Source organism: Choloepus didactylus, chromosome 9, assembly GCF_015220235.1.
Source record: "Choloepus didactylus isolate mChoDid1 chromosome 9, mChoDid1.pri, whole genome shotgun sequence".
NCBI classification, from domain to species: domain Eukaryota; kingdom Metazoa; phylum Chordata; class Mammalia; order Pilosa; family Megalonychidae; genus Choloepus; species Choloepus didactylus.
In genome coordinates, this window is record NC_051315.1 from 59,152,470 (window position 1) to 59,168,874 (window position 16,405).

Genomic DNA, 16,405 nt, shown 5'->3' on the forward strand with positions numbered 1-16,405 from the left:
ATTTATGAATTGAACAAGGGGTCACATTTAATTAGCCAAGTTTACAGTCAGAAGCCACTTTCTATTACTACTTGAAGTGGGGCCAGAATATGCCATATATGCTGAAAGAAGACATCCCCCGACCACCTCAGTTTGCAGCTGATTTCTGAACCCTGCATAAATAAAATTCTGCTGTCTTTTTTTATAAGGGTGTGGAGCTTTTATTTCTTTCTTCTTTTTTTAAGTTTGGATACAATCACAAAATTACTGAAAAATAGAAGTGGAGTACAAAGAATATTTTTTCCTGAACCATTTGAGATTAAGTTGTTGACCTTTTGTCGCTTATATACTCAAGTACGTTAGAGTGTATTTTCTACAGGCAAATTCTACTACATAATCAGAATACAACTATAAAAATTAGGAAATTAACATGAATATATTATTATCTCTAATCCTTAGCCCTTATTCATGTTTTACCAATTGTCTAATGAGGTCCTTCTTAGCAAAAAGATTCAGTTCATCATCACATGTTGCATTTTGTTGTCATGCTCTAGTCTCCTTCTGGAACAATTTCTCAGTTTTTCTTTGCTTTTCAGGACAGTGACATTTTTGAAGAGTATAGGTCAGTTATCTTTGGCAGGAATATCACAGAAGTGATTCAGCAGTCTTTCTATTTCATCTTATCTGGTAGTTCAAGATTTCTTTTTGTACTATTACTAATGATGTTCCTTTTGATCACTTGATTGGGATGTTGTGTGCTGGACTGCTTCACCATAGAGTTAGCCTTTTCCTCAAATTAATAAAGTATTTTGTGAGGATGTACTTTGGAACTATGTAGAAATCTATTTTTCTCATAAAATTTTTAATTTATTTTTGTCTGTAGGGATTCATAATTTTCTATTTTATTCAATAGTTATAATCTATTATTATTATTAGATGTTAAAATTGTTTCATATGTGGCCACTGAAAGCTCCTTCAAGCTGGCTTCTATGTCCTTTTGACTTGTCCCATCATTCTTTGACCACTTCCTTGCTTTGTGGCCCAGCTGCATGTTTCAGGCTCACCTTCTATTTTCCCTATCCCGATCTTGGATTCACCCATTTCTTCAAGGATCCCTGGTTGCTTTTAGTGGATTACTGTATTTAGAAAGTAAGATATAAATTACAGTGAGAAAAAGGGTAACTTTATGGTGAAGAAGTCCAGCAGGCAAATCGCAGTCAAGCGGTAGATGTACTCATTGCTGTTGGGGTGTCACTGCTCCCAGGTCCTCTCAGTGAACAGAGCTAAGGAGTATATGTATGTGTGTGTATGTCTATATTTATTCACATATTTACATTTCTATTTGTTTACATATATATATTTATCAAATTGTAAGTTCATACTGATGTTTTTAATTCCAGACTAAAACCACAGGATTCATTAAAATTTTCTCCAATAGTGATAGAAATTTCATTATCCTTAGATTATTTACTTATTTGAGCAATCCTCTTATATATAAATAATCTCTCATCTCATTTGCCACCCTTTCCCCGCTTCTCCTGCTTTGGCTCTGACTTTTCATTTTATCCCCATCCTTTGCTCCCAGGACAGGTGGACACCGTCCTCACCCTACTTGGGCTCTGACTTCTTCCTGGACTGTCCTTCAGTGAGGAAGCCCTCCTCACCCTCACCCCTGTTTGGGTCCTCTATCCCACACCAGGCTTCTCCTCTTTGTGGATGACCTGCTTGTCCTACTTCGGCTCTGACACCTCACACTGGGGTCCCTGCACGCCCCCTCTCCTGTGGATACTCTTTACCCTGAATAGCCTCTGACATCCCAGCCCACCCCACCTCCCCTCTCCTCAAACCACCCCCCCTCCCCCCCCCCCCCAGTTACACAGTTGCTCTCCTCACTCTATTTGAGCTCTGACCTCTCTTCAGGCTCCTCATCTGTAGATGCTCCTCCCCCAACCCTCCAGTGGCTCTAAGGCTGAATTGTTTTTAGGAAGGGAAGAGTCCCCTGCTATCTTTAATTCTAATCGTTCTTGCCCCAGATTAACTTATTTCCCATCCTGAGCATATCTGTGTCCACTTCTAGCATTCTACCTGGATTTTGTCTATTTGGATGCTGATTCTGCCTTCATCAAATTTCCTTGATTTTTTTTTTTTTTTTTAACTTTTGGTCTTTGAACTTAAACTTTGTTTTTGTAAATGATTACGTGTCAGTATTCAGAGAAAATATCCTCTGACCTCCACTGAGCACCATCCCACTTTCAACCTGCTTTTTTCCCTTCTTGGCTCCATCCAGGATTAGTCCCTCAGCTGGAGCTTCTCTCAACCCCATTCTCATTGTATTAGAAACTATAGGAATTATTGTTGAATGGTAGCATCACTAAGACAACAGGAAGATTGAAATGGGGGGAAATAGGATTGCAAACAGAGGATTATGTAGTAAATGTTTGACATGAAATTAATCTGTGGTTGTACTCAGGGGTGGATGGAGTTAAGGAAAGTAAGACTCAGGTATTCTATATAGAGCAGCTGAATTCAAGGAAATAATAGACCACTCTGAGTCTGTTTTTAACAAAGAACTATTTTTAGGAAAATATCAAATGTTGTAAAGAATTTAAATTTACATTTAATAGAAGAGAAAAATAAGTGTAAAATGGGAGGAGGCAAACAATATATGTTTTTTGTATAATGTTTAAAAGTTGTTTCTTAAAGTGCTTTGACATATTTTATTTGTTTCTCAAGACAACCTTGTGAGGTAGTGTTACGGTTTGCTAATGCTGTCATCATGCAAAATGACAGAAATGGATTGGCTTTTTTAAAGGGGGTTTTATTTGCTTACAAAGTTACAGTCCTAAGGCCATAAAAGTGTCTAAACTAAGGCATTAACATTAGGGTACTGTGCTGGTTTTGATGTATTATGTCCCCCAAAATGCCATTATCTTTGATGCAGTCTTGTGTGGGCAGGAAATGTATTAGTGTTGATTGGGTTGGAGACTTTTGATTGAATGTTTCCATGGAGATGTGGCAAAATCTTTCATTGGATAATTTCCATGGAGGTGTGTCCCTGGCCATTCAGCATGCCCCTTGATTAGTTTACTGGAGCACTATATAAGCTCAGAGAGAAGGAGCGAGCTTGCTAAAGCCAAGAGGGACACTTTGAAGAACTTGCAGGAGCTGAGAGAGAAGCTGCAGTTTACAGAGACATTTTGGAGATGCCTTTCAAAGCAGTCTTTTGCTACGGAGAAGCTAAGAGAGGACAAACACCCCAAGAGCAAGTGAGAGTGCATTTTAAAGAGGAGATTCTGCCTAGAGAAGAACGTCCTGGAAGAAAACCATTTTGAAACCAGAACTCTGGAACAGACGCCAGCCACATGCCTTCCCATGGAGGTTTTCCACACAGCATTGGCCATCCTCCAGCAAAGGTACCCGATTGTTGATGACTTACCTTGAACACTTTATGGCCTTAAGACTGTAACTTTATAACCAAATAAACCCCCTTTATAAAAGCCAATCCATTTCTGGTGTTTTGCGAAAAGGCAGCATTAGCAAACCGGAAGAGGTACTGAAGAACGACCAATGGCCTCTGGAACACCTCTGTCAGCTGGGAAGGCACGTGGCTGGCATCTGCTGCTTCCTTGCTCTCGGGTTCTGGTATCAAAGTGACTTTCTTCAAAATGTCTCTGGGCTTGTCTCTCTTAGCTTCTCCTGAGCAAACTCTGGGCTAGAATCTCCAAAGCATCTGCAAGCATCTGGGTCTGCTTCTTTTAAAGGACTCCAGTAAACTAATCAAGACCCATGCTGAATGGATGGGACCATAACTCCATGCAAATAATTTAATCAAAGTTATCACCCACAGTTGGATGTGTCACACCTCCATGGAAACACCCAACCAAATTGTTCCAGTGAACATGATTGGATTAAAAGAGCATGGCTTTGTGGGGGCATAGTATATCCAAACTGGCACAGGTAGTGGAGATATTATTATCCCCTTTTTGTCTATATGTGAAGTATAGTTGCAGGGACTCAGGAAGACTGCCTAATAGAAATGTCATTTGAGCAAAGTCTTAAAGATATTCTAATCCAATGGGATAAGGGATGTAGACTACTCATTTGAGGCAGAGTAACAAGATATACAAAGGCACTGAGGTGGGTTAAGGAGACTACCTATGGTTCATGAGTTTGCATGAAAGAAGATGGGGCTAGAGAGGTAAATTCTGTCTTCGCAGGAGTTGAAATGTTATCATGAGGTTAAGACCATAGGGAGTTATTAAAGAATTGTGAATGGGAAGTGTAAGCTCAAATTAATATTTTAGCAAGACCACCTCCTGGGTGCAATAGAGAGATGTGTTAGTTAAGTTTTTTCTGAATGCAAGGAAAAGAAACCAATATGAGGCAGCTCAAGTTTAAGAGGGCAATTTACTATGAACATAGAGTGGTGTCTCAGGGGATCTTAGGTAAGCTGGACTTCAGGAACTGACTGGAAATCTGAAAAGGATCTCTTGTATTGTACCTTTGCTTTGCCTTATGTATCTGATTCATTTTTTTCCTTCCCTCTCTGTAAATTGATTTTCTTTGCTTCTCTGGCCATGTGGTCAGATATGGCCTTCTTATAGTTCCCTAACGTTACACGTTTGGGCACACTGCAAGACTGCCTGGGGATGTCTCTGAATCCCAGTTCCAAATTCTCAAGACAGAGAAACTCATTGCCTATGTTGGGGTTGGCATCCCCTGCCCTGATTCCAGTCATAAATACTTACTATAAACTTGGCTAGTAGGCTCCAATCCCTGTGTGTATGTGTGTGTGTATATGGGTAGTGTGTGGGTAGGGGTGTTCTGAAAAGATGGAAGGGAGGGTTGTGAGCTGGGCAGACATTACATAAGTTTTAAGAAAAGAAGCAGGGGCTACTGCTGAAATACAGCCGTTAAATGCTGAGGTACGGTGGGGCAAGAGGAGGAAGTGGATTTATGAGATACTTAGAAAATCAAATAAACACACTTTGGCACCTAATCAGGTATAGGAGATTTGTAAGAAGGAAGGAGTCTACATTTCAGATATGGATTACTGGGAGTTTGGAGAAGAAACATTGAAGAGGAGTGGGTTTTAGGGCAAAGATACCAAGTTTGGTTTGGACACACTTTTTTTGTGGTTTCTGTGGGGAATTAAGTGTTGATGTTCAGTAGATAACTTAGATGTAAGGTTGGGAGTTCAGTAGTGAGATTTCTGTTGTGATTTGTGAGTCATCTGGATAGAGTCAACAGTTGAAGGTGTGAATCTGAATAAAGTCACATGCAATGAGAAGAGCAGAGAGCTGAAAATGGTACCTGAGGCCCACCAGTATATATGGAAGAAGTAGAGGAAGAGTTTATTAAGTAGTTTAACTAGTTAATCTGTGACGTTAGACAAGGGCTTTTAAGGATTATAGAATTGAACACTGCACAAGAATGCGAGTTTAGAAGAATACAATATACCAAAGCCCTGAATGGCAAGATAGAGTCTGTGGCTTAATAATTACTAGTCATGTATGTTGGGTACTGTGTTATCTCACTCAATCCTCATGCCATCCTACTGTTTATTATCCCCACTTTACAAGTCAGGCATCTTAGGCACAGAGATTAAGTAATTTGCCTACAACTTTATAGCTATAGGTGGCAGAACCAGGATTTTAACTCATACAGTCTAGATCTTAAAAGCCGGCTCTTAACCACTGTGCTTAATGCCTTCAACAGAAATTGAGGGAAATTCTGACATAGCCAGTTAGGTAGACTGTAGTAAAATGACTACAGTAATGGAGGGCAAACTTCTGTTTATTAGAACAGTTTTCTATAGCCATTTATTTACGTATTGAGGGTGGTTATTTTCGTTTGTTTTGAAAAAAATTTATTTCAGAAATGGTGACATTATTGCAACTCTTTATAAACTCTGTACTGATCTCACATTAGCATAATTATCTGAATATTCATGAGAAAAATATTACTAAAAACTTATAAAAGCATCACAAATAATACCCTTGGTTTGAGAGAAATCATTTTTCTCTTGTGTTTAAGAAGGACAGTTTTGGTATGCTTTTGCTCTGTACTGATACTGTGACCCATGGAATTCACATATTTAAGCGTGGAGGCTCGTGTGTTAGGAGCTGATTTGGGGAACATCTCACCTGTTTGCGAAGGACTTTAGGAATGCCCAGCATCTGTACCTCCGATTTAGGGCTGTGGTTGGAGCCCTCTTACCACCCGCAATCTGAATATAACACTGAAGGCCAGACTAGCTCCTCACTTCACTACTTATGAACTTTTGGAAGTTACTTAAGTTTTCTAAACTTGAATTTCCTTATTTTTAAAGTGGAATATTAATAATTCCTACTCCATAGGGGTCTTGTGAGGAGTAAATGAGGTAATGTGAATCAAGTGCTTAGCAGGGTGACTGGCATATAGTTAGTGCTTGATGAATGTTAGGTGCAATTATCATTCTTATTTCTATTACTGTGTTTGGTATGCATGCATCTGAGACTTCCCAAATGGCCTACTGTGGAGGGAAATCTATTCCATCTCTTGTTTTTATATGATTACTTGCTTTAGCTTAATTAAGTTTATGAAATATTATTTAATCTGTACCAGCTGCTGCAGAAGATTCAAAAGATGAGTAGTATACAATTTCTGCTTTTCAAGGAACTTGCACTTAGGTGTTTAAATGGAATAATTTTATCCAGGTTGTTTTTAGTTAAATCCTCTAAAATTTCAAGTTATGATAAGAAAGCTTTAGGATGAAATCAAGGTAAAAGTGTGGTTTTAACATTTTAAAGCATTCTTGAACCTCTGAAAAACATTTTTTGATTTGTGGATTTTTGTTTATTCTAGCCAGCACCCAATCAAGTCACTTTTCATCTTCCACTACATCGTTACTATGCTATGTTTTTGAGTAAGGTAAGATTAGCCATTAAACAATTCTTTTTTTTTTTTTTAATTTTGGGAAATAAGTGTTGAATTAGTAACTTTTTAATTATAACTTTTAGGCTGTGAAATGCCAAGAACTAGATTTGGATTCTGTTTTACCAGATCAGGAAATGTTAATGAAACTAATGATTCACCCACTCCAAATTCAAGTACGTATTCAAGTTTTGAATTGTAATCCCTGGTTAAGTGATTCTTCCTTCATTTTACTTACGTATCTTTATGGTTATAATTATAGCCCTATAGCCCAAATATTTGAAAACCTTTTTTTTTTTTTTTACTGAATTTTCATATTTTTGTCAGATTATATTTAGATATTTTTTGTTCTAAGACATATACTTTTAATTTCAATTTCCCCACGAATTATTTTCTCTACCTTTACTTATAGCGGAGTATTGAAACACTAGCATACATTTTTGTTTGTTTGTTTGGTTTGTTTGGTTTGTTCTTACAGCACATGTTTTGGGAGTCAGGAGACCCAAAAGGTTCTAGCCTTGGTGCTACCACTATTTATTACTCATGAGGTTTGGAGTATTTACTACTTTGATTCTGTTTCCCTGTCTGCAAAGTAAGAGAAGGGGATTAGAAGAATTATCTTGACACATTATTTTTTCAATTATTTTAAATAAAATTTTAGATAAAGATTATCATATGTTATGATGAAAATATTTGACTAATTTTAATATGCACTGTGGTTTCTTTGAGTTCCAGCACTATAATGTTGTAGGCCAACTTTTTATAAGGATTTGTGTGTGCTTCAGTTTGTTTTTCCTGGGAATTTTACATTTGCTAATCATTATTAAATTTAAACTCTGGGGGTTAGGAACAAGTAGGAGATGAAGTTGTGACTATGCTTAGTTTTCATTGATATAAGACATAAATACATGTAGAATTAAATATAAATATAGTAAGAAAATTTATTCTAATCTGTCCCTTTCTAACCTGCCAATTATTTGGAAAATGAATAGTTTGAATTGAAGGTTGATGTTAGGGTGAATTAAAATAATCATTAACTTTGAGCAATTAGCTTTTTAAACATATTTATTCTTGTACTTTTTAAAAGTATTGGTTTTTTTTTTTTTTTTTTGAGGGTGAAATAGAGTTAAACAAAAGTATTAACATGATTCTTCATAAATGTATTCAGGAGTCATCATGGGAAGCTAACTCACATATAAACTCCAAAAAGTGGCTATATAAAGCATAATGATGATTTCAAATTTTAAAAGCATATATTTGAACCGAGTATCTTAATATTGTTATAGAATGTAAGGCTCGTACTTAAGTCTATCAAATGTTTCTAAATGTTTTGTTCTATGTGACATTTATAAACATTGAATTTAAAAGTCTTATTTTTTTGTCCAATTTAATTTTTATTTTACTAGGCAAGTCTTGCTGAAATCCACAGCAATATGTGGGTACGAAATGGTCTGCAAATCAAAGGACAAGCCATGACCTATGTTCAGTCTCATTTCTGTAATTCCATGATTGATCCTGACATTTACCTATTACAAGTAAGCCAGCTTGATAATTCAGATGCTATACTTTAGAAGTAAAATTGAATATTGAGAAATAGAGCATTTTTTTCTTTTCAAGGTCTGTGCTTCTAGACTTGACCCAGATTATTTTATTTCATCTGTCTTTGAAAGGTAAGCATTATTTTATTAAGGCAGGTATTATGAGGTGTTTATTTTGTTTTAATCTTTAAAAATCTGTCAAATATTTCTTCTTATAGATTTAAAGTAGTGGATTTGTTGACAATGGCATCACAACATCAAAATACAGTACTTGATGCAGAGCATGAAAGATCAATGTTAGAAGGCGCTCTTACATTTCTTGTGATTCTTTTGAGTCTACGTTTACATTTAGGTAAAAATCACTAATATGAATTATTGCATATTAATTACTCCCCAACCCTTCCCGGTATTAACTGGTTTATGGAAAAAAAAGGAAAGGATATGTATTTATTTATACATTGTTTCAAACTCTTTATATATGTTTTACAATTGATACACCTTTTACAATACCCTTTAAAAGATCGTTTATTTAAGAGAACTGCCAACAGCAGGGTGGTTTAATTGCAGTTATATTTGAGGCATTGCATTCTTTACTCTTTAATTTTCGAAGCATGTCATATTTGGTAAGGCAACTTAATAAAATGTGTGGTAAGTTGTTTCTTTATAATTTATATATATTCAGATTTATTAATTCTGTTTTTAATTATTTTAGGAATGTCTGATGATGAGATTCTCAGGGCAGAGATGGTAGCCCAGCTGTGTATGAATGACAGGACACATAGTTCATTGCTGGACCTCATATCCTTTTAAAAGTTTAATTGTCTGTTAGTTATAGGCTCTAAATAATGAGTAATTTTAAAAGATTAAAAGATGTATGAGTTTTATGATTACATTTTTTTCCTGATGTTGAAAGATAACATAGAAAAATAATAACTTTAGCTGTTTTGTCAAGTGTGTGTTCAGGGCTGGTAAGAGATATTTTTGCTTCTGCTTGTCATTGCTCCAAGGAGCTCTGGTTAGATATTAGAATTGATGGATTTAGACACCCTTGGATCTGACCTTCTAAGACAGTGATAGTGAAAGAAAGCAGGACATACTGTAAAAACAAAACAAAACACCTAGGTCTACTGTGTGGCCAGGTTGGAATTCATGATTAACAGTTAAAGGTAACCTTATAATTACTATACCCAGTGTTTTTTTTTTTTTTTTTTTTTTAATTCAGTTTTATTGAAATATATTCACAAACCATACAGTCATCCATGGTATACAATCAACTGTTCACAGTATGATCATATAGTTATGCGTTCATCACCACAGTCTATTTCTGAACATTTTCCTTACATCAGAAAGAATCAGAATAAGAATAAAAAATAAAAGTGAAAAGAGAATACCCAAACCATCCCCCCATCTCACCCTATTTGTCATTTAGTTTTTACTCCCATTTTTCTACTGTTTTTTTTTCAATTTTTTAACTTTGTTTATCAAAAAATTAAAAACAAACAGGCAAACAACAACCAAAAACACCCCACAACATTTTATACCCAGTGTTTTGAAAATTCTGACGAGTTTTTGTTAGATTCAGTCTTAAGCCAAGAGGCCTTTAAGGACAAAGACTATTGTCTTTGAACTATGAAAACTTGTGGTGTCTTGCATAGGGCTGCGCATACAGGGGACACATTATTATTTTTCCAATTATTGTTAATAAAATTTTAGACAAAGATTATCATGATATGTTATGATGAAAATATTTGACTAATTTTAATTATGCATATATCTTATTAATGTTTGGAAGAATTGGTTTAGAGTTTTGCTTTTGTTAAATAACTCCTATTGGAATATGTTGAAGATTTGTGTAGGCAGAATCACTTTGAATATTGTTGATGATTTCATTCAAACATTAAAAACATTAAAAATCATGTATTAGGTGCTGTTACAAAAGCATCTTCTGTAACTTAAAAAGAATTATATATTTTAATGTGAAACAAATGGCAAAGCTGCTTTACGTCTTTGCTTAAACTTGCTTAGCAGCTTTTTTTGTTTTCTTTGAGGATGAGATTTTGTATTTTTAGGAAAAATAATCTTTGCTTATAAAAATCTTTAATTCTAAGAAAAGGCATGACTTTATTTGCAAAATGATGAAAATGGATATCATTTTAAAAAGATTTTTTTTTCTTATTTTCTGAAATTTCATTAGTTAGTTTTGGGGAAAATAACCATGGGAACTATTTCAGCATACAACTTATTACTAGGTTTCTAGATTTAAAATATTAAAAAAAAAAACCTCACAATTAATAAAAAAGTCATAATCAAACTGTTGTATTTTGTAGCCCTCTTGTGGCCAACTTTATATATTACAGCCAGTTACTATTTGACTGTTTAAGCAAGTGCTGTTAGAAACTGGAGTACCTTGGTTAGGTTATGAAGGTGGTTTTAATCATTAATATATTTTTCTTGACATATGCATTATATTCCAGAAAATCCAAACCCCAAAAGTGGCATTATTCCAGGCAGTTATAGCTTTGAATCAGTTTTATCAGCTGTAGCTGATTTTAAGGCTCCTGTTTTTGAACCTGGAGGTTCTATGCAACAAGGCATGTATACCCCCAAAGGTATGTTTATATAATTAAATATTCTTTTAAATATAAGCTTTGTGAAGGTGAATTCTTATATGTGTTGGAAGAAAACATTTTGCTTTTTGTTTATTCAGCTTTGGTTTTCTTTTCTCAACTTTCTTATGAATGTATGTCTTTTTAACAGTGACAATTGCTTCCATTTATTTACAGATCTATGGTTTTATGTCACAGTAGGCTTCTTAACTAGTTCTATATTACAAAAGGAACCTTGTATATGAACTATATTTCCTTTATATAGGTGGATGAACCATAAATGAACCAGAAATTATAAAACAAAATATAGATTTAAACATCTTTTGAATGTATGTGCTTTCTCAATTTGATTTGAAACAGTTCTGTGTAAACAGTTCAAATGAAAATCTGTATAGAATGCTGATAGCACCTAACTATGTAAATATATGGAAATATTTTCCTTAAGTGATTTTGATTTATGAGGTTCTCTTCCAGGATTCATAAATGGCGTGCTTGATAAGAGCCAGATGTAGGTGACAACTTGATTCACAGAGTCTTTTTTTTTTTTTTTTCACTTTTAATTGTAATCTGAGTTACAATTTTGAAGGAAGTAGCAGTTACATGCTTCTTCATTCTCTTAACACTTATTGTCAAAATGCAAAACTGATGCCAATTTGGAAGTTGTAAATGGCATGAATGTTTTTGGCAAAACACAGCAGAATAAGCCTTTTCATGTGGGATTTTTCAGGGAGTTCATTAAGGTAGCAAGAAAACTCCAGAGTCTGGTTGGAATGTATTTCATTATAGGAAAATCACAGTATTTATTTATTGTAGAGAATTCTATATCCAAAATTTAGATGAGCTTGGAAGTGGAGTAGAGTTCTGGTGTAGTGCAGTGCTTTTTAAAGTATGATGTATATGATGTGAGGATTACCTTTGTTGGACTTAATTTGGTCTTTATTTAAAACACAAGTTTTGTAAGTCCATGCCTTTTCCAAATCTACTCTCATCAGAATCTCAGGGGATGGAATCCGGGAATCTGCCTTTTTAATAAGCTCTGCGGAGATTGTCATGTCCAGTAAAATTCGAAACGGTGATTAGAGCCAAGAACTTGGGTGTTCTATTCAAATGCAGTATTCGGTTGTATTAGATAGTTGTGTGATGTTGAGAAAATCAGTTGTTTATCTTTGGACTTGACTTCTTATGTATAAATGAGAGAGTTGGATAGATGAGTGGTTTTTAAACTTATTTAAAGAGCTTGAACTAAGCTTTTATTTGGGGGGGAACCAAGCCTTAAGTGAATCTTTTATGCAAAACTCATAAAAGCAGATCTACTCTTGATAAAATGGGTGTGAGTAATGAGCCTGGCATCTAGTTTCTTCTGCCATCCCTTACCCCTACAGTGGCCCCTTTTATATCTCCGTGGAACATTGTTTGAAGCCCACTGGGCTAATTAATCACTGAAGTTTTCTGTTACTGAGATTCTATAATTCTGATAAAAGCATTGGCATTTTAATTATACAAATTAATAGAATTTAAAGTTCAGGATAATAATGATAATAGAAATAATGACAGAGGTCTTTGTGAAGGCCTGTCATAAAAGCTGTACCTACAATAATTTTAGATGGATACTCTGTTACATGAAAATAGGAACAATAGTTAGTCTCTTAGGCCAGAAAGTAGAAATTATAGTGGATGTAGGGAGAAGCTTAAACTTTTTAGTATGTTTAAAAATATTAATAATTCTGCTAAAGAGAATAAGGAAAAAAAAACTTAATCTAGGAAAGAGACACTCTTAAGACACTGTTTTCTAAAGTTATTATTTTCCGGCCACCTTTTAGATTTTTTGCCACTTCTATATACTACCTTTTATAAACTATCTTTTTTGCCACTTCTATATATTGCCACTTCTAAATATTCTTACAGTATTTAGTACTTTCTTCAGTGGACTCTCTTTTTTTTTTAAACTTCTCTTCCTCTTAAGCATGGTTATTAGTGAGGTCATGGGTGTTATTTGAAGCTTTCAGTTTTCTAATACACATTAAAATAAAGATATAATTATTAAAATTAAAAATTTTGTAAACTTAATATGTAAAATATGTACCAACAATTGTATTCATAGTACATGTGGGATAGAGATTGCTAATTGTGGAGAAGGTAAGGAGGCCAATTGTCAATTTTAGCAAAGAAGCTGTAAAGCTTTTATAAACAAAAAAAATTTATAAAGTGAGACACTTTAAAATAAAATAACAATATGAGCTCATAGATTTCAATCTTGTTTTCATGTTTTTACCTTTGTATACTTTAAAAGGTATTAATACACCATGTTTCTTACATTCTATCTGGCACCTTAGGGGGAAAAAACCCAATGAACTAAACTTTCATGGTAAGGCATCATTACATTACAAATTTTTTTGCTCACTAGTTCTCAGTGAACTCAAGAGAATGTTCATAGTGTTTTTGACTTAGAAAAATTGTCATGACATCAACCTTATCAAGGCAAATAAATAATCAAATTCAACTTTACATCTTTTAAATTTAAAAATAATAAGACATTAGAGATTGACTTTATTCCTAAGAGGTCAATGTTCTATTTCTACTTTCTTTTGAATAATAGCTGAAGTCTGGGATCAGGAGTTTGACCCCGTTATGGTCATTCTTCGAACGGTTTACCGTAGAGATGTGCAGTCTGCAATGGACAGATATACAGCATTGTAAGTCCATCATATTGATGAGTATGCTAATGGAATATTTTGTATTTATATAGAAAAAGCTTCAGTTTTAAAATATATACTATGTTCTCAGTCTTTAGAGTGGAAAATAGTAATTTAAGGTTAGAAAAATAATCTGAGATTTTTATTCTCAAGATCTTGATCCAAAATTTGATGTTGATCTGATAAAAATAAATTCTATAAAGCATAATCATTAGGTCAAAAGATAACAAGTTATTTCGTTGCTATTTGACTAATGGAATTAAAAGCTTTGTTTTGTATTGCTCTACTTTTTAACCAGTAGAGGAGGCACAAGTTAAGGTAATAATGCTGTCTGACATCAGAAATATCTATGAAAAGTGTGTGATAATACTGCTCCTCTCTTGAGTAAGGGGAAAATAGCCAAAGCTAAATGCATTTTATTTGTAATATTTAATGTGGTGGTATTAAATGTAGATTACTGCAGAAGACAAAAGTTTTAAAGAATACCTTTTAAATGTAGAATTCAATTTTGTGTATTATTCTAGTGGTAGACAATTTATTTGGGTTTTTTTTTTGACAGTTTATTTTTGATGTATTACTTTCACCTCCTGTTAAGCCTTATTAACTAATATTATATTGCTGAACATCACATTTTGTATTTGTGCATTTCTAAAGCTCAAGGTAAACATTTTTAAAAACAAGTTTAAAATGATGCAGATGTCTGATATAGTAAATTTGGTCTTGAGAAAATATTTTGTCTAGAAAACTCTCAACTTGAAAGTATAGATATTAGGTGTACTTGAAACTTCTCTTTTGCAAAGACTTTGCAGTAATTGATACATGTTGAATTTAAGATCCCTTACAGATAAATGTCTGAAGGAGTTTATAGTGTGTAATTTTTGCATACTCCCTCTTACTCCTTCCCCCTCCTGTCCACACCCCATCACCCAAAAAAAGCCCAGCTTAGCTGTCAGCATCTATCTCTATGTTTTTCTTTAGAACCCTTGGGGGGATAGTCTGAGTGCTTTCTTAATGACCTCTTGTTTTGCTTTTCATGTGGTTTGCTTGTAGGCTTTTGCTAGACTCTAGAAAAAGAGTCTAGTGTTTTTGTCTCTATATTTTCTTTACACTTTCAGTACCTAGCTCAGTGCTGATGCATAGTAGGCATTCAGAATAGAGTCCTTGAATGAATAAGTAAGCAATAAATGTTGAAAAATTGAAATATGAAAAGATGGTAGGAGGAAGCATTTGTGTGGAAAACCTAATATGCTTCATAAATACTGTTATTTTGAGTGATTTTGCCTTGTTTTCTAAGGAGATGGGTGGAATTAGTAATTTTGAGTATACAGGAATTAAATATACAGTAACTTCTCTTATACTCTCTTTTATTTTGGAATTAATAGAAATTTGGATTGGAATTTGGCTGAAACTTTCAAAATTTTGGAGTCATTAAATATTTAATGTAAACAATTTTAAAGGGGAATTTTTATTTAACAATACACATTTATTAAGTGCTTGCTCTATGTCAGGCACTCGTAAGGAAAACAGTATTGTATCTTATTTTTCACTTAGCATACTTTTTCTAAAAATTCAGTTTATTAAGATATATTCATATACTCTACAGTCATCCACAGTGTACAATCAGTTGTTCACAGTGCCATCGTATAGTTGTGCATTCATCACCCAAATCAATTTTTGAACATTTTCATTACTCCAAAAAAGTAAAAATATAAGAATAAGAATAAAAACACAAGTTGGGAGGAAAACACCCAAAACATCCCATCCCCTCATCCCCCCTATTATTCATTTAATTTTTGTTTCCGTTTTTCTACTCATCTGTCCATATACTGGATAGATGAAGTGTGAGCCATAAGGTTTTCACAATCACACAGTCACACCATGTAAGCTACATAGTTATACAGTCATCTTCAAGAATCAAGGCTAATGTGTTGCAGTTCAACAGTTTCAGGTATTTCTTTCTAGCTATTCCAATACACTAAAAGCTTAAAAGGGATATTTTTATGGTTCATAAGAATACTCGCCATAGTGACCTCTTGACTCCCTTTAAAGTCTCTTGCCACCGAAATCTATTTTGTTTCATTTCTCTTCCCTCTTTGGTCAATCTTATTTTTCTCTTAGCATACTTTTAACTTCTGAGCAGTTTATTCCCTTTATTTAGATCTCAATCAGGTGTTGTTTTTGTCCCCCAGGGTCATTTGACATTGCCTGAAGACTAGAGTGGGGGTGGGGTGGGGGATTGCTGCTGACATCTTGTAGAGGCTGGATGTGCTGCTAAATATCCTATAATGCACAGGACATTCTCTCACAACAAAGAATTACCGGGCCCCAAATGTCACTAGTGCCAAGGCTGAGAAACCTGGCTTAGACCTATCCTGACACACAAGTAAGCTTCTAGTTTTTACTCTATTTTGTATTGTTAGTTGTTTGGATCTGTATCATATTTTGATCTGTAACTACTTCAAGTAGATAACCATAGTCTCCAAAGCTGTTTTTATCATTTTTTCTCTTTTCTCTTTTGCTCTCTGTTTTTCCTAATTTTCTCATTTCTTCCATTTGGCTTTTGAGTTCTTGTAAAATCTCTTTATAATTTTCTTTCTATTTTTCTTAGTATTTCATTTATTAAAATATGGCATTTTATTATAATCTTTAATGAAAAACATTGTTTATATTAAGT

General features: G+C 34.2%; 1 protein-coding gene across 4 annotated transcripts in view; it reads left to right on the plus strand.

Moving 5' to 3' along the window:
* Nucleotides 1-16,405, plus strand: part of UBR3 (ubiquitin protein ligase E3 component n-recognin 3) — a 364,711-nt gene that overhangs the window by 183,365 nt on the left and 164,941 nt on the right. For all 4 annotated transcript variants that reach the window (XM_037850484.1, XM_037850488.1, XM_037850485.1 and 1 more), the window contains exons 12-19: nucleotides 6,826-6,891; nucleotides 6,981-7,070; nucleotides 8,301-8,429; nucleotides 8,512-8,564; nucleotides 8,651-8,784; nucleotides 9,145-9,230; nucleotides 10,900-11,041; nucleotides 13,635-13,731. In XM_037850484.1, coding sequence (XP_037706412.1) covers nucleotides 6,826-6,891; nucleotides 6,981-7,070; nucleotides 8,301-8,429; nucleotides 8,512-8,564; nucleotides 8,651-8,784; nucleotides 9,145-9,230; nucleotides 10,900-11,041; nucleotides 13,635-13,731 — 797 coding nt within the window. The remainder of the gene's footprint in view (nucleotides 1-6,825; nucleotides 6,892-6,980; nucleotides 7,071-8,300; nucleotides 8,430-8,511; nucleotides 8,565-8,650; nucleotides 8,785-9,144; nucleotides 9,231-10,899; nucleotides 11,042-13,634; nucleotides 13,732-16,405) is intronic.